Here is a 21,400-nt window from a genome sequence, read left to right as displayed (position 1 = left end):
ATAACTTTAGACTGAAAGGCACGATCACAACACTGTCAAAGAGACACCTGTAGTACAGATTGTCGTCTTCAAATCGCCGTATATTATGACCCGATGCGATAGGTACAACACAAGATATGTTTAAGTGTCGCCATCTATTAACAAAATACGACATTTATTTTTCCCTAACCCTATATATAGCGAGACATAGACTGTAATTGGGCTAACTAATTGGTCCCTTTATCGGTGTGCGGTTCAGTCATTGTCAGTTTTTCTATCAGAAATTCCATGAGATCCCACGAATAAAGTAACACCACTACTGTGCCCTGTTCTTAGATGAATAAAGCTTTCCATACGTATCAAAGAGACAAGCTTACACGTGTGGGGGACCTTCCTTTCAGACACCTAAAGCTCATATTTCCCAACAAATTAGGAATCACTTCAGAGGTACTAACCGGAGAATATATGCAAATTCGACTTATATTGACGGTGATCCAGTAGGGCAATGATTCCAATGGCAAATCACTTCCATCTAAGACATCATTGAATGGCAGAATCAATGAACATTCAAAGAGAATAACAGATAGTTTGCAGTGGGTTTTCCAACTGCGTACGTAAATGGAAATCGCTGTAAAATATTAATATAAGAGAAAAATACTTTTCATACCTGAAGCTTTTAGCTCCCATTCATTCTCAACCACCTTCTTTAATGGTGACCAGATTAAGTTACGTAATTAGATAATCACCTCATTTGCAGAACATTCCTGGCTATCGGAACATAAAAGCCAACTGTACTGTTCTTGTCTAGCTTCACTGTGAATAATATGAAATGAAAACGCTTAGAAACGAGCAATGTTGTATATTACATTGAAAGAAATTTCAGTGGCCTTTGTGGTGGATGGTAATATAAGAATAATTCCAGTAGTATTGATTGAGGTTTTTGTAGCATCTTTTGCTCCGGTAATTTGTATTCTACACAATTGTAAAATGAATAAACACAGAGTTTATCACTGTAAGAAATCGACAACTTCCTCCAACTCTCGTTCTCTTGCTTGTTTTTGAGCCCAGCGCGATTCCGCAACTTTTACATTAACAACCCATCTATCATGTGCCAAACGAATCCCACAAGTCTTCTTATTTGCAATCGATGTATTCGATTTTGGTGCACTGTTACTACCGCTACTGTTGTTAACCCTCAGGTGTTTAGCGTCCGAACGAGGATGAGATTTCGTAGCGGGACATGTTTTACCTCCTGGTGGGAATGGTGGTTCATTGACATACTTTTTTAAACAACCCTGTAATTTTCAACATTAGCTTGTTTGCATGATCAGTAAATTGAAATTGCTACTGTACCTGATGGAATAAGTGACCGCAGTATACTCTCTCTACGAAGCTATCATCTTGCTCATTTGCCACAATGTCCTTGAAGAAAAAAAAAACGAATTGGCAACATTTTAATAAAGGCAGTCATCTGGTAGCTAGAATCGAATTATAAATGCGAATTTTTGTTTAAGTACCCAATTTGTAGAACGATTATGACTTAGTAATTTATCGATGAGCACTTTGATATTGTTGGACTTCTTGAACCTCAAAAAGATTTCTTAATTGCGATGGATACCTTGGGAAATCGTTCCAGGTGAAGTGATTGACCATTCCTGCTGTGTTCCTGGAGATACGCTGCGATACATGCAGTTGCGTCACAAACTCAAACGCCATATGTTTAACATAGTGTGCTGGTCCCAACCCCAGGTAAAAGAGGAGGGTTTGAGGCAACGTACTTTGTACTATCCTCAGTAAAACAAAAAAAAAAGCTGGGATCAGGGAAAGAGATAAATAAAGTATGACCGGATCTCTCTTGGTGACAGGCCTACTAAGAAAATGCATACAATGTCGTTACAAACATGATGATCGGATTGAGTCAAAAGCCTCGGAGAAATGCTAGGGTGTCCACCTCAGTTGACGCGGTAGAATGGGCCCCGGTCCTGTCGAGAAATGGGCAAGAGTTCTTGATGCAATGACGGCGTCAGGATGTAAGCAAGCTATAGGCACCCTAACTGGAAAGACCGAGGAACTCGCAAGAGCCTTTCGGAAAACGCGCATTGATATCTACGCTCTGCAAGAAACCCGATGGTCTGGTGCCAAAATCTGCGACATTGAACGCGAACGCGGTAAAAACTTCTCTATTCTGGTAGCCCACACACTCAATATGGTGTTGGCATTGGTATCTCAGAATGTTTCCGTGATGTCATTAAAGAAGTCGAACGATTTGATGATCGGCTCATGAAGCTCACCATTATATATCAGCTGAGCGCACTATTCACTTCTTCACCGCGTACGCACCGCAGACAGGTCGACCTGATGCCGAGGAAGATGCCTTCTGGCAATTTCTCGATCAAAATACTTGTCGCGTACCTGCTGACGACTATATCATTATTGCCGGCGACCTTAATGGTCATGTGTGTGAAAGGGCAGACGGTAACGGGTGCCATGGGGGAAAGGGGTTCGGAGCGCGCAACGAAGGTGGCGAGCATATAATCGATCGTTCATCAAACGATTGTCTCATCTTCGTACATTTTATAGTGGGAACAGTAAAACGCAAATTGAGTATATTCTCATAAGACGCGCTCGCCCGAGATTATTACCCTGATTTGACTCAGGTACTCATTTACAGCTGAGTTAACTGGTATCCAACTGAAATAATTAAAACTTGTTGTTTCTTTTTCGTTGGTGTGAATTTTTAACAAGTTTTTTTTTGTTGGCACTGATGAAGGGAACAAGTGGTTCCCGAAATATCGGTATTTGCAAGAATAAAAATTCACACCAACGAAAAAGAAACAAGTTTTAATTATTTCAATTAATTAATCGTTGGAAACACCGCATAATTTCGCTCAGATGGTATCCAACGTCAAATCACGATACAAATTCCACTGTCACCAGTGAGATTTGAACCACGACCTTCCGTACGACAGCCTTGTGCTCTAACCGCTCAACCATGCGAATTAAGCCACCGATAAAACAGCGTGAGGAACGCACTGACTCGCCGCGCATTAAATGGTGAGAAGAAAGAAGAAATGATCTCACTTACGCGATTACCAACCATTACGAATGAGGAAGAATCGTGGAACCAAATTAAAGACACGATCCACAAAGCGGCATCCTCGGGGCCACCAAGCCGGGTAAGCGATACATCAACCGTGATACTTGGCTTTGGAATGACGATGTGAAATGAAGTTCCGTGAAAAGAAACGCCTCTACCACAAATTTCTCGACGATAAAACACTGGCCAATTGGCAAATTCATAAGAATGCCAACCGGGAAGCAAAGAAAGCAGTCGCTGTCTCCCGAGCGGACCATTACAAAAGTTTTTACGATAAACTGGACACTCGGGATGGCGAGAGAGATCTGTATCGACTTGCCAAAAACCGTAACGAACGCACACAGGATATCGAGCACTTCTGTTGCGTTAATGACAAGAACGGTAGTTTGCTTACCACCCGTCAAGCCGCAACGGATAGATGGCGAGAATACTTCGAGCCGATTTCAACTGAAGAATTTGCTCATCCTCCACTTCCACAATCATTACCGACATTTGGACCAGTTCCACCTGTCAGTGCAACACCAGTTAACCCGTTGGGGAGTTCCGTCCCCACGTACTCGAGGAGAGTGATCAGACCCGAGTCTGCAAGGAACTCATCTGAAGTGGCTCTACCACGAAGCCTCACCGGAGGTTATCTGGTACCATGGGAACCGGGATGGCCCTCTGAGGGCATATGCTCCAGGAGTATTCCTGGAGGATGTGCTCTCGGCCCGGTTATTTGCGGTTGGCCCCCTAGTGGGAGTTTCATGGTGGTTGTGGTTATGCCTACATCGCGGGCAGAGCTCCCCGGAGCTCACGCGTGGAGTTGCGTTTTACAACTCGGGCGCCGTAACCCTTAGTTGCGGCAGAGGTGTTAGATAGGCCTCGCATCCACTGGTATGAATGCTGAGCCTGCACTCAGTATAAACCAGGACCGCTGTGCTCTCATGGCGGGGCTCCGATTGTGGTCACAAATTCAATCCGTGTCCGAAGAGGACCGTGGGATTAAGCCTTCACGGCAGGTACTCACGTTAAACCCCCCAGGACTTTCGTGTCAGTGCAACACCAGTTAACCCGTTGGGGAGTTCTGTCCCCACGTACTCGAGGAGAGTGATCAGACCCGAGTCTGCAAGGAACTCATCTGAAGTGGCTCTACCACGAAGCCTCACCGGAGGTTATCTGGTACCATGGGAACCGGGATGGCCCTGTGAGAGCATATGCTCCAGGAGAATTCCTGGAGGATGTTTTCTCGGCCCGGTTATTTGCGGTTGGCCCCCTAGTGGGAGTTTCATGGTGGTCGTGGTTATGCCTACATCGCGGGCAGAGCTCCTCGGAGCTCAAGCGTGGAGTTGCGCTGTACAACTCGGGCGCCGTACTCCTTAGTTGCGGCAGAGGTGTTAGATAGGCCTCGCATCCACTGGTATGAATGCTGAGCCTGCACTCAGTATAAACCAGGACCGCTGTGCTTGTATGGCAGGGCTCTGATTGTGGTCACAAAATCAATCCGCGTCCGAAGAGGACCGTGGGATTAAGCCTTCACGGCAGGTACTCACGTTAAACCCCCAGGACTTTCGTGTCAGTGTAACACCCACGTGCTCGAAGAGAGCGATCAGACCCGGGTCTGCAAGGGACTCATCTGAAGTGGCTCTACCACGAAGCCTCACCGGAGGTTATCTGGTACCATGGGAACCGGAATGGCCCTCTGAGAGCATATGCTCCAGGAGAAGTCTTGGAGCATGTGTTCTCGGCCCGGTTATTTGCGGTTGGCCCCCTAGTGGGAGTTTCATGGTAGTTGTGGTTATGCCTACATCGCGGGCAGAGCTCCTTGGAGCTCAAACGTGGAGTTGCACTGTACAACTCGGGTGCAATACTCCTTAGTTGCGGCAGAGGTGTTAGATAGGCCTCGCATCCACTGGTATGAATGCTGAGCCTGCACTCAGTATAAACCAGGACCGCTGTGCTTGTATGGCGGGGCTCTGATTGTGGTCCCAAAATCAATTCGTGTCCGAAGAGGACCGTGGGATTATGCCTTCACGGCAGGTACTCACGTTAAACCCGCAGGACTTTCATGCCAGTGCAACAGGTGCTTAGAGGTGGCGGAGAGGAACCCTGTCGGTCAAACCAAAACCAAGTTGCGTAGGAGATCCTTCATAATGGTGGCACCGGGAAACGCTTTACTCACTTTGGCTTGCCGGTCGTGATGCAGTAGGCGAATGCTCCAAAGGCCTAACCAGGGCGACCAGACCGGAGTCTGCACGGGGGCTCATCTGAAGTGGCAATTTGGTCACGAAACCTTACCAGGGGTATACTGGTACCATGGGAACCGGGATAGCCCCTGGACTCACATACTTCGGGAGAATTCCTGTTGTATTTGAGAACAGCTCCCTTGCGGTTGGCCCCCTAGTGGGAGTTTCACAGGGGTTGTGGTTATGCTCAAGCGAGCAGAGACCTTCGGGTCTCGTCGTGGTGTTGCGTTTCAACACGGGTGCCGTATTCCTTAGTTCGGTAGAGATTTAGGTAGGTCTTGCATCCACCAGTATGAATGCTAAGCCATGCACTTGGTATAGACTGGTACCGTTGTTGCTTGTCAGCGGAGCTCTCATTGTAGTCACAAAATCAATCCGTGCCTTAAGAAGACTGTGGGATTAAGTCTTCCTGACAGGTGCTCACCTAAAACCCTCAAGGACTCACTGTCAGTGCAACTGAAGTAGAGGGGGCAATAAAACGAATGAAATTGGGGAAAGCCACAGGACCTGAAGACAACGCATCTGAGCTCTGGAAAGTGAAGAGCTTGGATCCAACACTGTAGCTCATTGAATTCTTTAATCGGATTATTTAGGAAGGAAGAACACCATCTGACTGAAAAAATGATTGAATTCGGTATCCCGACGAAATTGATAAGACTGACTAGGCTGACCCTGACCAATGTGCGAGGCCAGATAAAACCAGCAGGATCACTCTCAAGACCATTCGACATGAACAACGAACGACGACAAGGGGATGCCCTATCATGTGTCCTCTTTAACCTGGCCCTCGAGAAAGTGATCCATGATGCTGAGGTAAATGCAAGAGGTACAATCCTCTTCAAGTCCACCCAACTACTGGCCTATGCTGACGATATCGACATCATGGGAAGAACCACCCGAGACGTACAAACTGCTTTCATCCAGGTCGAGTAGGCGGCGATTGACGCGAGATCTTGGGCTGCATATCAATGAAGGCAAGACAAAATATATGGTGTCAACGTCAGCACCAAAAACCAACCAACAACATCAAACCGCACTAGTCAAACGGGAAGTATAAAGATAGGAGCCTACAACTTTGAGGCCGTTGATAATTTCTCCTATCTAGGGTTGAAAATCACAACCAATAACAGCTACCACGATGAAATCCGCGTATGGTTATTGGCAGCCAACAGAGCCTATTTCAGCTTACAAAAAATGTTCCGCTCGAAACGTCTCACCATAGAGTCAAAGCTCTTACTGTACAAGACTGATCTTGCCAGTCCTTATGTATTCCTCTGAGACTTGGGTTCTTAGCAAGAAAAATTGCGAAGTATTGGTCGCGTTCGAGAGAAGAATCCTCGGAAGAATTTTTGGCCCCCTACATGAGGATGGATGATTCCGTAGCCTACATAACGACAAAATCTATGAGCGATATCATGACCGTCAGGTTGTGGATAAAATCCAGCTCAATAGGTTACGGTGGACGGGTCACTTAATCCGTATGAATGAGGATGGTCCAACCCGGAAAGTGTATAAGGGAAAGAACACGAGGCAGACCCTGCCTGAGATGGAGCGATGGCGTTGGTCAGGACGCGAAACAGCTTTTAGGGATATCGAATTGGTGGACCTCGGCGCAAAACCGGGATGTCTGGAGTTCCTTGTTAAGGCAGGCCTAGACCGGATACCGGTTGTTGCGCCGTTGATGATGATGATGATTGTATCTGCGATAAATGAAATTACAAAAGCGAAAACGGCAATGGTTGCTATCACACTGGCGGCGATCATAGCTAGTAAAGTGGTGCCGATGTGAAAGAGCATTTTAGGTATTTGTACGTTAAAAACCCCAGTTAAAGCTTGTTTCGATAATTTTATGCAATTTAGTTGAATCTCCTGCTAAATTACGATCTTGAAACTTACCTCTGCAAGACGTGGTAGAACGTATTCATTGCAAATCGGGCAAACCTCCGTACAAAATTCTCTTGTAGCTTCTATGATAAATGTCATTGCCTTCAGCAAACTAGGACTAGGTTGGAATTGTTCAAGTTTTTTGTTCCTCGGCTGTGCTAAAGGAGGTTCCACACATTGTCTGGCTATTTCTTTCCCTTGTCCATTTAAAAAACGTACGAGTACAGCAGGAAGATTGCTTTCGTAGTTTTGCCATTTTACACATTTTTCCGGATATTCTTCAGGTATTTCGGTTTTGATTTTAAAGTAATAGTTGCCACCTCGGGCAGTTAATGATATCGTTGAATTCTTCTGCTTTAGTTTCAGGTCACCTGTCTCGGAACTCAAAAGTTTCCTTAGAGCAATAATCTCATCCAGAACTATACAGAGTGGATTTTCTTGGAGGTATTGTGAGATAAATTTTAAGGTATTAATTATCTGAAAGGAAATGAAAAGATAAATGTTAATATGACTTTATGGCAAGTTTACTGACTTGGGTAATTTTGGTATAATTTTGGACGTCTCTATGATAGACAGTTTTCTAGTTTATATAACACATCTGAAAGTCAACAAACCTAGTTGTTTAGATAGAAATAAAATGCAACTTATTAATGTCGTGATACTGCGAACTTGGAAAAACCTATCAAGTATGTGAACTTCTAGGCAATGCCCTCATTCCTATAGAAGGTCTTATATCGAATGCTTTTCATCCATTATTTTCACAACTAAGCCCATGGGGATTGTAACTCTCCAAATGGTAAGAAATCATAGACTTTCGAATCCACTCGCGGCTCTTGGAGGCCTCACCAGATTCATGTGGATGGTACAGTAAATCCCTTAATGAGAGGAACTGGAAACCTGACTAAAGGCGTCCTATCGGTGACGCTGTTGTTTAATTCTTCTAGAAAACGGGAGAGGAAGGCTAGGCAGAAGGAAACTTCAGTCTCTAAGGAGAGGAGGTTACAGGCTTGCCTATCAGAACTTTCTCAGATCACCGTTACTAAGAAATTGGTTTGATTATTGAAGGCGAACAGATGCGGAATCTTAGGAAAACGGATTGGTTCAATGAACTTTTTGGCAACAAAGTGGAGCTCCCTAGGCAAATAAGGATGAGTCGGCCAAGTTGGACTCTCCTAGAAAATCGGATAGAGCTTTCACGAACTCCAGGGCTCAGTCTATGCAGGCTCTTTTGGAAGTATACCATCCGAGAGAACAGATTTGAGAAGTGGGAAGGAGACAATTGGCGGTTTTTGCAAACCTTTCAACACGAAGGTGTTGCAAAGTGCCTGGCATGGATATCCTCTACCAAGCGATGCTAAAGGAGGGTATAGGCCACTTAGAGCAACTTCTAAGAAATATTTTTCGAGGATGTCTTGCTCTGGGCTACGTGCCTACTTGTTGGCAAGAGGTTATGCTAGTCTTCACGCCTAAGCTCGAAAAAGGTGACTATTTAAATCCAAAGAACTTTAGACAAATCAGCTTAACATCATTTTCACTGAAATGTTTTTTGTTCTCTTTTGTTTCGGTTGCGTGTTGAAGCGGTCCGACAACTTAGATATGACTTACCCGGATTTGGCCCCACCACCTATCATTTCTAGAAAACCGATGCTTTCAGTTCTGAGACCGTTGCGCGTAAAATGCAAAGATACCAAGCGGCCAGAGAACGGATCTTCGGAGTAGCAGAGATGGCAATGAAAATCCTAAGCGCTCAACCCTTCGCTTACGTCAATATTGGCGGCCAATAATGCGCAACCATCGTCTCTACTACTCTGCCGTCCTTACAAGTCGGCCCAGCAACGATATTCCCCCGCATGTGGATGTCACACTCTTGGGTGAACGTGTTTCGGGGCTGATTGATAATGGAGCCACCGTAAGTTGCTTGGCTTCGGATTTCGTCCGGAAAATTTGTAACGACGGTCGGTACAAGTGGGAGAGATTACACATCGATCTCAGGACAGCCGACGGGACTAGCCACGCAACAGTGGGCAGAATGTCGGTTGACATCACGTTTCGTGATCGGACGGAATCGATGTCGTCCCTCCTTACCCCGTCGTTAACTCAAAATCTTTACCTTGGAGCTGATTTTGTGCGCAATTTCGGACTCTCACAAGACCTATTTGCACCTTCCATATGGTCCCTCGAAAATGTTGAGAACGTCAATCAACACCAATCGACGATACACCAGCGAGCAAGGCTCGAGGCTGTCATTGGCAGTTTTCCATCTTTCGAGTCCGAGGGCTTAGGACTTACAAGTCTAAAGACATACGTCGTCGATTTCGGGAATAATAAACCGATTAACCAGAGACGCTTCTCAGTTTCTCCCGCCATCGAAAAGCACCTCTACGAAGAGATTGATCGGATGCTGGCTGTGGGAGTCATTGAAGAATCGCAAAGCGTCTGGTCCTTGCCAGTCACTCTTGTGGTGAAACCTGGAAAAGTACGACTTTGCCTTGATGCACGTAAGGTGAACAGTATAACCGTGAAGGACGCTTGCCCTTCACCTCTCATCGAGGGGATTTTCAGTCGTCTCCCGAAGGCTAGATTCATCACGAGTCTCGATCTGAAGGATGTGTTCTGACAAGTTCCTTTGGATAAGGCGTCCAAGGATAAGACTGCCTTCACCGTTCCAGGGCCGCCGCTCTATCAGTTCGTGACCATGCTGTTTGGGCTCTGCAATGCACCTCAAACCATGACTGATGGACAAAGTCATCCCTGCCCACTTACGTCATCAAGTGTTTGTATATCTGGATAACTTGTTACTCATTACAGAGACCTTCGACAAGCACCTGCTGCTCTTAAGCGAAGTGACTCCTTGTATGAGACACGCTGGCTTGACGTTAAACATCCGGTAGAGCAAGTTTGCCATGAAGTAGGTTCGATACTTGGGCCACATTATCGGTAACGGGACGATTTGGACCGATCCTGACAAGTGCACGCCATCAAAGATTTTCCGCAGCCGAAAACCTTCGGCGGTTTCTTGGGATATGTGGGTAGTATCAGCAATTTGTGCCAAATTACGCTTCGCTAGCTGCACCGTTAATAGACATGCTTCAGAAAAAGCGTCAGTTTTGCTGGTCTGAGGAAGCCATCTCGGCCTTCGACGCTCTGAAAACGAGTCCCTCTTCGCCGCTAGTCCTGTATAGCCCCGACTTCTCCAAGCCTTTCGCCATACATTGTAATGCAAGTCAACACGGCATAGGAGCGGCGCTGATGCAGAAGACAGAGGAGGGAGATGAAGTTCCTATAGCGTATATGTCGAAGAAGCTTACTCAGCCTCAGCGGAATTACACTGTCACTGAGCAGAAATGTCTGACAGCGCACAAATTCCGAGCTTATATTGAAGGCACTACATTCGAAGTGGTAACAGACCACGCTTCGCTCAAATGACTGATAACCAGTCTTACCTTCACGGTAGACTGGCCAGATGGACATTGATGCTTCAAGGATTCTCGTTCATCATCAAACACAGGAAGGGATCACAGCATCTGGTTCCGGATTCTTTATCATGAATGTATTCACCAGCGGAGATGGATGCTTTGGAGAGAAGTGGGAACAACGCAGACGTGGATTTCGATTCACCGCATTTTCGGTCTGCGGACTATTTGCAACTGATCAAGCGTATTAGGGAGAATTCCAACAAACTCCCTGATCTGTAGGTATGCGATGGATAGGTATATAAGCGAACTAATCATGGTTCAAGCTTTGAAGGGGGGGGAGGGGTTAGGTTTTTGAGGTAACTCTTCCCTCTAGGTCGTCCCTATTTTCCGTTAGGTTCTTTATAAGCTACTGGTGCTTTGGACTCGTTTATCCTTCCCAGAGACTTTATTAATTCATCATCATCATCATCAACGGCGCAACAACCGGCATCCGGTCTGGCCTTGCCTTAATAAGGAACTCCAGACATCCCGGTTTTGCGCCGATGTCCACCAATTCGATATCCCTAAAAGCTGTCTGGCGTCCTGACCTACGTCAGGTAGGATCCGCCACGTCTTCCTTTTCTACCATAGATATTGCCCTTATAGACTTTCCGGACAGAATCATCGTCATCCATACGGATTAGGTGATCCACCCACCCAGCCGAACTTTATCGACAACCTGACAATCCTGGTATCGCGCATAGATTTCATCCTTATAGTTTGCGGAATCGTCATCATGTTCTTCTCTCGAACGTGGCCAAGAGTTCGCAGCTTTTCTTGCTAAAAACCCAGGTCTCCGAGGAATACATAAGGGCTGGCAAGATCATTATCTTGTAGAGTAAGAATTTTGACCGTATGGTGAGACGTTTCGAGCGAAACAGTGTTTGTAGGTTGAAATAGGCTTTGTTGGCAGTCAACAACCGTGCGCGGATCGTCTGTTGTTGTGATTTCCGACCCTAGATAGGAGAAATTATCAACGGTCTCAAAGTTGTAGTTTCCTATCTTTATTCTTCTCTTTTGATCAGTGCGATTCGGTGTTGTTCGTTCTTTAGTTTTTCGCGCTGACGTTTCCACCATGTATTTCGTCTTGCCCTCATTGTGCACCCCAAGATCTCGCGCCGTCTGCTCGATCTGGATGATGGTAGATTGTACATCTCGGGTTGTTTCCCCCATTATGTCGATGTCGTCAGCGTAGGCCACTAGTTGGGTGAATTTTAAGAGGATTTTGCCTCTTGTATTAACATCTGCATCGCGGATCACTGCATCCAGGGCCAGGTTAAAGAGGACGCACGATGTTTTAGACCCTTGTTGATGTTGAATGATCTTGAGAGTGATCCTGCTGCTTTTATCTGGCCTCGCACAGTGGTCAGGGTTAGCCTAGTCAGTCTTATAAGTTTCGTCGGGATACCGAATTCTCTCATGGCTGTGTACAGTTTTACCCTGGCTATGCTATCATAGGCGGCTTTAAAGTCGATGAATAGATGGTGCAACTGTTGTCCATATTCCAACAGTTTTTCCATCGCTTGCCGCAGAGAGAAAATCTGATCTATTGCTGATTTGCCTGGAGTGAAGGCTCTTTGGTATGGCCCAATGATGTTCTGGGCGTATGGGGCTATCCGGCCTGGCAAGATAGCGGAGAATATCTTATAGATGGTACTCAGCAATGTGATACCTCTATAATTGCTGCACTCTGTGCTATCTCCCTTTTTATGTATGAGACAGATAATGCCTTTTTGCCAGTCGTCAGGCATTGATTCGGTGTCCCACATTTTGAGAATAAGTTGACGAACCACTTGGTGTAATTGGTCGCCTCCATATTTAACCAATTCGGCTGTAATTCCATCGGGTCCTGGCGGCTTATGATTTTAAAGCCGATGAATTGCACGGACTGTTTCTTCTATACTTGGTGGTGGCAGTATTTGTCCGTCGTCTTCAGTTGGCGGGACCTCGAACTCGCCGATGTTCTGTAGTTCATCAAAGTACTTAACCCATCGCTCGAATATGCCCATTCTATTGGAAGTCAGGTTTCCCTCTTTCTCTCGGCAGGACGAGCGTCGACGTGTGTAAGGCTTCATCCTCCTGACTTGTTGGTAAAACTTCCGCGCCTGGTGCGGTTGCTCCCTGTACTTTTCGAGTTTACAGACTTGTTGGTTCTCCCAGGCTTCCTTTTTCCATCTGTGAAGTCGCTTCTCCACTCGTCGGAGTTCGTGATAAGTCTCTGTGCGTGCCCGCATTCTTTGAGAATGCAACATTACTCGGTATGCGGCATTCTTCCGTTCCGTTGCTAGCTTACATTCATCGTCAAACCAGCCGTTCCGACTCCTTTTGCGGCTGGGGCCAAGTATGTTTGTGGCCGTATTTATGATAAGTTCTTCAGGTGGTTGTGAAGATCATTTGTTGATGCTTCATCTCCAGGTCCTCTGTTGACTGCGGATATTGCGGCATCAATTTCCCTCTTATAGGTGTCGCGGAGGGCTGTGTTGTGGATGGCTTCAGTGTTAACTCTCACCTGATCGTCAGAGGGGATTCTGGGTGTTGTTATTTGAGCTCGGAGCACCATGCCAACGAGATAGGGATCTTATAGGTGTCGCGGAGGGCTGTGTTGTGGATGGCTTCAGTGTTAACTCTCACCTGATCGTCAGAGGGGATTCTGGGTGTTGTTATTTGAGCTCGGAGCACCATGCCAACGAGATAGGGATCCGAGTCTATATTGGCCCCCCTATATGTTCTGACATTCATCCAGGTTGAGAGGTGGTGGGGTTCGATCAGCACGTGCTCAATTTGGTAGAAAATAGTCCCGTCTCAGCTCACCGGAAGATATTAAACATATTTTGTTTTTTGAATGGTTACACTAGACAAGCTAAGCATTTAAGAGGCCCGTCATCAGTAACCTATGCTGCCATGAGTCCCAATTACCAAGTTCCCGAAAAATTAGAATAGAATGAAGAATTCGTAGATTTCATTTCTCCTTTATACCAACCTGTGGTTTTCCCTGAAGTTCCTTCGCTTTCTGCTCTGCAAGAGTAGTTAATCCATCCAGAAATTTGTCGCACAATGTTTTACTTTTCAGCTCAATTAGTAGACTTTGCTCAGGATATTTTTCTGGGAATCGAATACACGTTGTCAATTGTCGGCTTCTCGTTTGCTTAATATCAATGCGCACCTAGAATGTACAATAGTTCAGCAAAAAATGACCAACAACAAATTGCGATTATAGAATTCTCACCAACGATGGGTTGCATGCAATTATTTTTGAGTTGGGTATAACATTTTCACAGATTTTCTGGACTTCTTCAATTTCGAAACTAATAATGCTCATAATAGGTGAGAAAATGAACTTAAAAATAAAACACACGACCCTCCCGTACGGAAATTAACACTCGTTTTCAATGCATACACTACCCAGCCGTAGTGCCCAAAGAGTATCTCCACAGGTGATTAATGAAGAAACGTCAGAAACATACGATAAGGGTGCGTACTTGCATTTTGGCATTGTTTTAGGCAGCGTTCAGAATATCGATAAACCGGGAATTATTAGTTTTTAGGGATTCCTGTGAGGATGACATAATAACTTCTGGAAAGATGAATAAATGTAGCTCAATCAATCTTATGATTTAGTTTATCCAGCTAATCATTTTAAAGAAAAATTATTAATGTTGTTGCCCATTTGAAACGGTTCAAAGTGGGACAGTATAATCACTTTCGGTTAGGTTCATGTCAAGGAAAACTGTCCACACTGTGTTATGAACGGGGAAATCCCGAATGACATCAATGTTTAGGAGTTAGCGGGGATATCCCCTATTTTGTTTAAGGGGTTACACCACAGTAGAGAACGAATATTTAAGGGTTTTTCGATTGTTTTTGTAATTGGAAAGAAAAGTAAACGAGTTATATTGTAAAGCACATTTAGAAATTAAAAAAAAAAATTGTTTATAAAAAATCGGCTTCATATTTCTATGCGGAATGTTGTTTTAAAGATGTGATATTAATTTGGAGCGAAAAATTAGAAAATTGTTTGGGTTATGCTGCGTGCCGATTTCTTTCGCGAAAAAGTGTTTCAAGTTTTTACTAGTGTTTCGAAATTAATGAAATGTAAAATGTGAATGTTAAAATTGTTTTGCTTACTTACTATTTGGGTTACTATTGCAGCAACGTAAAGCGGTCCTTCCAGGTTGCTTAAGGGGTCGTGACGGGATCAAATTTTTTATTTTTTTGTTTAATTTTTTCAAACAATTCGTTTTTTTTTTTGAAGAAGAAAGGCAAATATTTGGACGAAAGGAAAGGATTTACGAAATTTTTTAAACGTTGAAATTGACGGCGTGGGTAATTTCGGGTCACTGAAAATGAGGAAAAAATGAAAATTGGTTTTTAATCAGCATGAAATTCTTCACAGAATGAATTACAATAAAAAATTTTTGCTGAAAAATAATAAAATGGTGACGATTTTTCAATTTTTTCAATTTTTTGGTGCCAAAAAACTGATATAAATGAAATTGTCTACCTCCTCTACCTATCTCCATCGCCGAGGTTCATCGTATTGCTTTGAATGTGTACAATAAAATTTCAAAGTGAATGATCAAGTGGTTTTTTAAGATTTTGTTTTGCAAAACAAAACCTTTTCAAAATCGATTCAATGTCCGTCTGTCCGTCTGTCTGTCTTTTTTTTGTTTTTGAGGAGGTGGAAATCTTCAAAAGACAGTGGCTTGGACACGCCAGCGTGTGGGATTCTTACCCACTAAAACCACCCCCGACTCCCTCCAAGCCCCGTGGAACCACCGTAAGGTATTACATCACGGGGCGGAGTCAGCTCATTTTAGCTTGGTCGCCTTTCGTCTCTACGCGGCGTACGTAACCGCGTAACCTGGATAGATACGACCATGGAGTTGATCGCATCCCAGTCTTCCTGACATGCTAGCATTCTTCGCACCAGATTCTCTGGTACGGGCACCTCTCCTGGAGTCTCCTCCAGGTTCTTCATTTCCTCTACAAACCTTGGGCAGTGGAAGAAAACATGCTCTGGGTCCTCTGGGACTCCATCGCAGTTTGGACAATCGGGTGAGGTATCTAGTTTAAACTTGAACAGGTACTGGCGATATCCTCCATGCCCCGTGAGAAACTGAGTAAGATTATAATTAATCTCACCGTGCCGTCCCTCCAACCACTCCTTGATGGCAGAGATGAGCCTGTGTGTCCACCGACCCTTTTCCGAGCGTTCCCAACGCTCTTGCTATCTATTTAGAGATCTCTCGCTTTTGGCGTTCTTCGTCTGCGATAAAGAAGAGATAGATTTCGCATTATATATATTCGTCATCTCATCTGCCAGGATGTCAGTGGGCATCATTCCAGAGACGATGAATGCTGCATCATCTGAGACAGTCCTGAATGCCGAGCACATCCTTAGGGCTGTTCTTCTGTAGACTGAACTCAGTTTGTTAGCGTTAGATGTAACCTTCAATGCCTTTCCCCAAACTGGAGGTGCATAGAACAGGATCGAACTCACTACCCTAGCTATAAGCAACATGAAAGCATGCCGTGGCCCTCCCACGTTCGGCATCATTCTTGCCAGGGCCGCACCCGCAGTGGATGCTTTGTCATAGACATACTGCACGTGTGGCTTATAGCTAAGCTTCCCATCGATCATCACTCCTAGTTATTTGATCGCAGGCTGAGAAGTGATGATATGATTCCCAATTTGAATACGGTCAAAATTTCCTTTACGGCGCTTGGTGATGAGGACCACTTCCGTTTTTTCCTTCGCAAGTGTCAGACCAGAACTCTCTAGCCAACCCTTAACAGCACTGATCTCTTCGCATGAGTATAACTCAGCATCTTCGAGATGCTTTGCGACAACAATTAGCGGTATATCATCGGGTGCCTTCTTCTGGAAGGGGAAGATTAAGAACATCGTTGTACATGATGTTCCACAGCAGTGGGCCTAGCACGGAGCCCTGTGGAACACCCACGATCGGACCAATCAATGCCGCTGGTACATGCCTTCGCGAAATGGCCAAACGCGAGGCACTTGAAGCACCTCTTAAGGGAAATCTGCTCTCTCAGACGGTAAACAACCCCTCCGATTCGAACCTTCCCGGTCGTCAATAACTTCTGCGCGGCAATCGCAAACGCAATGTGGCCGTTTGAGTATTGCCATAGGCTTTCCGCAAACTCACAATGGACTCTTCGGCAAGTTCCTCCAACTTGAACTGTTCCATCAAGGCAGTGCAAATTGTTCCTTTGGATGTCACTTCATCGAGATCCGTCCTTCTGTCTGTCTGTCTGTTTGTCTGTCACACGCACTTTTCTCAGAAACTGATATACCGATTGACACGAAATTTGGTGAGAAGGTGGGAACTGTGGACCTCCAGATATGCAGTGAGTGATATTCTTCTATATTGAGATTTAGGGGCGGTCCCCATACATGTAAAAGGGGGGTGTAAACATTTTTTTCACCGAGTATTGTCATGTGGGGTATCAAATTAAAGGTCTCGACTATTATTTTTCGAATCCGGTCTTAGTTTTAAGATTTGTTAAAAAAGCGGGGAGTGGGAGGGATGGAAAGTGATGATTTTTTTAACGGACCCATTCTCAGAAACCACCCAACTGAAAAATATCATGAAGCTGCCTCTATATGGTGCCCAGGCCTCATGATACTCTCTACATCGATATCTGCTCAAATTAAGTAAACAATAGTAGATTACCATATTTTTGGGGAAATTGAGTAAAACTCCCTTAAGTTTATCCCAGAGTTATAAAAGTAGTAGTATAAAATATAATATGAAGTATATTATCTCCAAGTTTGATCAAAATCATATTATTAGTAACAAAGTTACAGTAGCTCAAAGTTGACTTTACCATGTAAATTTACTGCAACTAAATATCAACATCATACTAAAGTATATATAAAGGGTAGTCAGACATTTTAATGCATATACATAACGGACTCCGTACAAATGGATACAAATGGTACAACGTGGATTGGTACCCACGATGGAGCATAAAACTAGAAAGTGTCTGCTGAACCAACACCAACACCAACAGCTCTACTACCAAACTCTATCTCCAGCTCCACATGGTGATCGCTGGGAGCTCTTTCTTAACGAAAAGCTGCAGAGGGAGAAGGATGAAGGCGAGTCTCCCGCGCCTGAAAGCGGTACAAATTGTACCAACTGGTCTTCCACGTTGTGGGTTGGGTAGGGCTGACAACCCTACACGGAAAACAATTTGTTACGAAGCCACAACAGGAGCCTCGGATTGGATGGTTTTTGGCAACGACGAACCCGGCAGCGACAACGGAATAACGATTTGCGCACTTTCGTATAGAACGTGCGCTCCCTGTACAGAGATGGAGCTGCCAAGCAGCTAGCCGATATCCTGTCCCAATATAGGGCTGATATAACAGCGTTACAAGAGATGCGATGGACAGGGAACAGTTTCTTGAAGAAGAGTCACTACACCATATATTATAGTGGCCATCCAGTAAATCATGTGCTCGGAGTAGGTTTCTTAGTTAGCCAAAAAATGAAACCTGCTGTTATCGGCTTGGAAAATATAAGCGGAAGGCTATGTGCTCTGCGTTTACGAGGCAAATTTGGAAATATAGGCCTCATAAACCTTCATGCTCCTACAGAGGAGACTGCAGAATCAGAGAAGGATACATTCTACGAGGCAGTTGAGCGGACTCTCGAAGCCTGTCCCAAGTATGATATCAAAATCATACTTGAAGATTTCAACAGTCAAGTAGGAACGGCGCCCGTATTCAGGCGATACGTCGGCTCCCATAGCTTACATAAGGATACCAATGATAACGGACTGCGGATTATTCAGTTAGCAGTATCGTACGAAGTGGTTGTTGAAAGTACCTGGTTTGCGAGGAAAGCGGTCCACAAACATAGTGGTCCTCTCCAGACGGAATCACTTTCAACCAAATTGACCACGTGCTGATTGAACGCCGCCACCTCTTAGCCTTGATGAATGTCAGAAAATATAGGGTGGGCCAATGTAGACTCGGAAGACTATCTCGTTGGCATAGTCCTCCGGGCTCGAATTACAACACCACCTACAATCCCCTCGGACAATCAGGTGAGAGTGAATACTGAAGTCATTTACAACACAGTCCTCCATACCACCTATAAGAGGGAAATGGATGCCGCAATAACCGCAGTCAACAGAGGTCCTGGAGATGAAGCATCAACAAATGATTTTCACAATCACCTGAAGAACGTTATCATAAATACGGCCACAAACATACTTGACCCCAGCCACAAAGAAGAGTGGGAACGACTGATTTGACGGTGAATGTAAGCTAGCAATGGAACGGAAGAATGCTGCATACCGAGTAATGTTGCATTCTCAAAGAATGCGGGCACGCGCAGAGACCTACCAAGAGCTCAGAGCTCGAGCAGAGAAACGACTTCACAGACGAAGCGTTGGAGAACCAACAAGTTTGTGAACTGGAAAAGTACAGGGAGCAACCGCACCAGGTGCGGAAATTTTACCAACAAGTCAGCAGAATGAAGCTTTATATACCTGCCGAGACAAAAAGGGAAATCTGATTTCCGACAGAATGGGCATATTGGAGCGATAGGTTGAGTATTTTGACCAACCAAAATATAGGCGAGTTGGAGGTCCCACCAACTGGAAATGACGGACAAATGCTGCCACCAGCAAGCATAGAAGAAACAGTCTGTGCAATTCACCGGCTTAAAAACCATAAGTCGCCAGGAGCCAATGGAATTACAGCCCAACGGGGGATATCACGCAGTGCAGCAATTGTTGAGGTATCACGTTGCTGAGTACCATCTATAAGATATTCTCCGCTATCTTGCTAGGTCGGATAGCCCCATACGCTCAAAACATCATTGGCCCATATCAAAGAGGCTTCACTCCAGGCAAATCAGCAGCAGATCAGATTTTCTTTCTACGACAAGCGATAGTAAAACTGTTGGAATATGGACATCAGTTGCACCATCTTTTTCATTGACTTTAAAGCCGCCTATGATAGCATAGCCAGGATAAAACTGTACACGACCATGAGAGAATTCGGTAATCCGACGAAATTAATAAGACTGACTAGGCTGACCCTGATCAATGTGCGAGGCCAGATAAAAGCAGCAGGATCACTCTCAAGACCATTCGACATTAACTACGGTCTACGACAAGAGGATGCCCTATCATACGTCTTCTTCAATCTGGCTCTGGAGAAAGTGATTCGCGATGCAGACGTAAATGCGAGAGGCACTATCCTCTTTAAGTCCACCCAACTACTGGCCTATACGGACGATATGGACATTATGGGAAGAACAGCCCGAGATGTACAGTCTACCTTCATCCAGATTGAGGAGGCAATGATTGGCGCGAGATCTCGGGCTGAACATAAATGAAGGTAAGACGAAGTACATGGTAGCAAAGTCAGCGTCAAAAAGCAAAGAACGAACAACATCGAATCGCACAGGTCAAACGAAAACAATAAAGATAGGAGACTACAAGTTTGAGGCTGTTGAAAATTTCTCCTATCTAGGATCGAAAGCCACAACCGATACCAGCTATTACGATCAAATCCGCACACGGTTGTTGGCAGCTGCAGATACTGCTATTTCAGCTTACAAAAATTGTTTTGCTCGAAACGTCTCACCATAGGATCAAAGCTCTTCAATACAAAACTATGATTTTGCCAGTATTTATGTATTCCTCGCAAACCTGGGTTCTTAGCAAAAAAAAAATGAGAACTCTTGGCCGTGTTCGGGAGAAGAATCCTCCGAAGAATTTTTGTCCCCCTACATGAGAATGGACGATTCCGTAGCCTACATAACGATGAAATCTATGAGCGTCTGGTTGTGGATAAAATCCGGCACAACGGGTTACGGTGGACGGGTCACTTAATCCGTATGGATGAGGATGAACCAGTCCGGAAAGTCTATAAGGGCAATATCAAGAAGACGAGGCAGACCATGCCTGAGACGGAACGATGGCGTAGATCAGGACGCCAGACAGCTTTTAAGGATATTAAATTGGTGGACCTCGGCGCCAAACCGCGGTGTCTGGAGTTCCTTATTAAGGAAGGCCTAGACCGGATACCGGTTGTTGGGCTGTTGATGATGATGCCGGCGTTTAATAAACGGTGACTATTTAATTGCCCTCTGTATATTGGGGGCATGCGTTTTTACGCCAGCTCGTCTGCTGATCTTCCTCGCAGTAAGAGCTGAATTAGAGGCCTCTCTCAAAACTCTACGATCCTTTCGTGGTGTTATCGCTCCTGGTCGACCAGGTGGCCTTCTTTTTCACTGCTTTTTGACTGTTGCCAATAGCTCGCGCAATTTTCAAAACACTTTTATTCTCCTGCCGTAATTCTAAAATCTTCGTGATATTGATATAAATGTTATTTTCTTAATTTACTCCTTTCCACGTGCACTTTTTTCTTAATTGAAAAACAAAACGTCAATAATCATTTCCTAACTTCTATACCTTTTCATTTCGAAAATCAACGCCAACCCCGCTGCGCCACAAATTCATTTTTCAAAATATGGCGATTTTTTCTTTGGAAAAACTGTTTTTAAGGTTTTGTGTAAACACAAAATCTTGTTAAAATCGGTCTGTCAGTTTGTCCATCACACGCATTTTTCTCGGAGACGCTTGTCGCGATTGACACCAAATTTGGTAGAAAGGTGGGAACTGTCAACGTTCACGCATATAGTAAGTTACATCCTTTTACGTCGAATTTAAGGGGGGTCCACATGCATCAAAAGAAGGGTGTAACTTTTTTT

General features: G+C 44.8%; 1 protein-coding gene across 1 annotated transcript; it reads right to left on the bottom strand.

Annotated features, from left to right (window-relative positions):
• Window positions 1–823: 823 nt before the first annotated feature.
• On the bottom strand, window positions 824–14,068 carry LOC119655974. The gene is made up of 5 exons (XM_038062209.1): window positions 13,867–14,068; window positions 13,621–13,803; window positions 7,198–7,662; window positions 1,333–1,401; window positions 824–1,274 (listed from the first exon to the last, which is right to left on the bottom strand). The coding sequence occupies exons 1-5, from the start codon at window positions 13,957–13,959 to the stop codon at window positions 987–989; spliced, it is 1,098 nt and encodes a 365-aa protein (XP_037918137.1). The 5' UTR covers window positions 13,960–14,068; the 3' UTR covers window positions 824–986.
• Between the last annotated feature and the right edge of the window lie 7,332 nt (window positions 14,069–21,400).

The sequence above is a fragment of the Hermetia illucens genome, chromosome 4, assembly GCF_905115235.1.
Source record: "Hermetia illucens chromosome 4, iHerIll2.2.curated.20191125, whole genome shotgun sequence".
NCBI lineage: Eukaryota > Metazoa > Arthropoda > Insecta > Diptera > Stratiomyidae > Hermetia > Hermetia illucens.
This window is presented reverse-complemented; position numbering and strand designations above follow the sequence as displayed.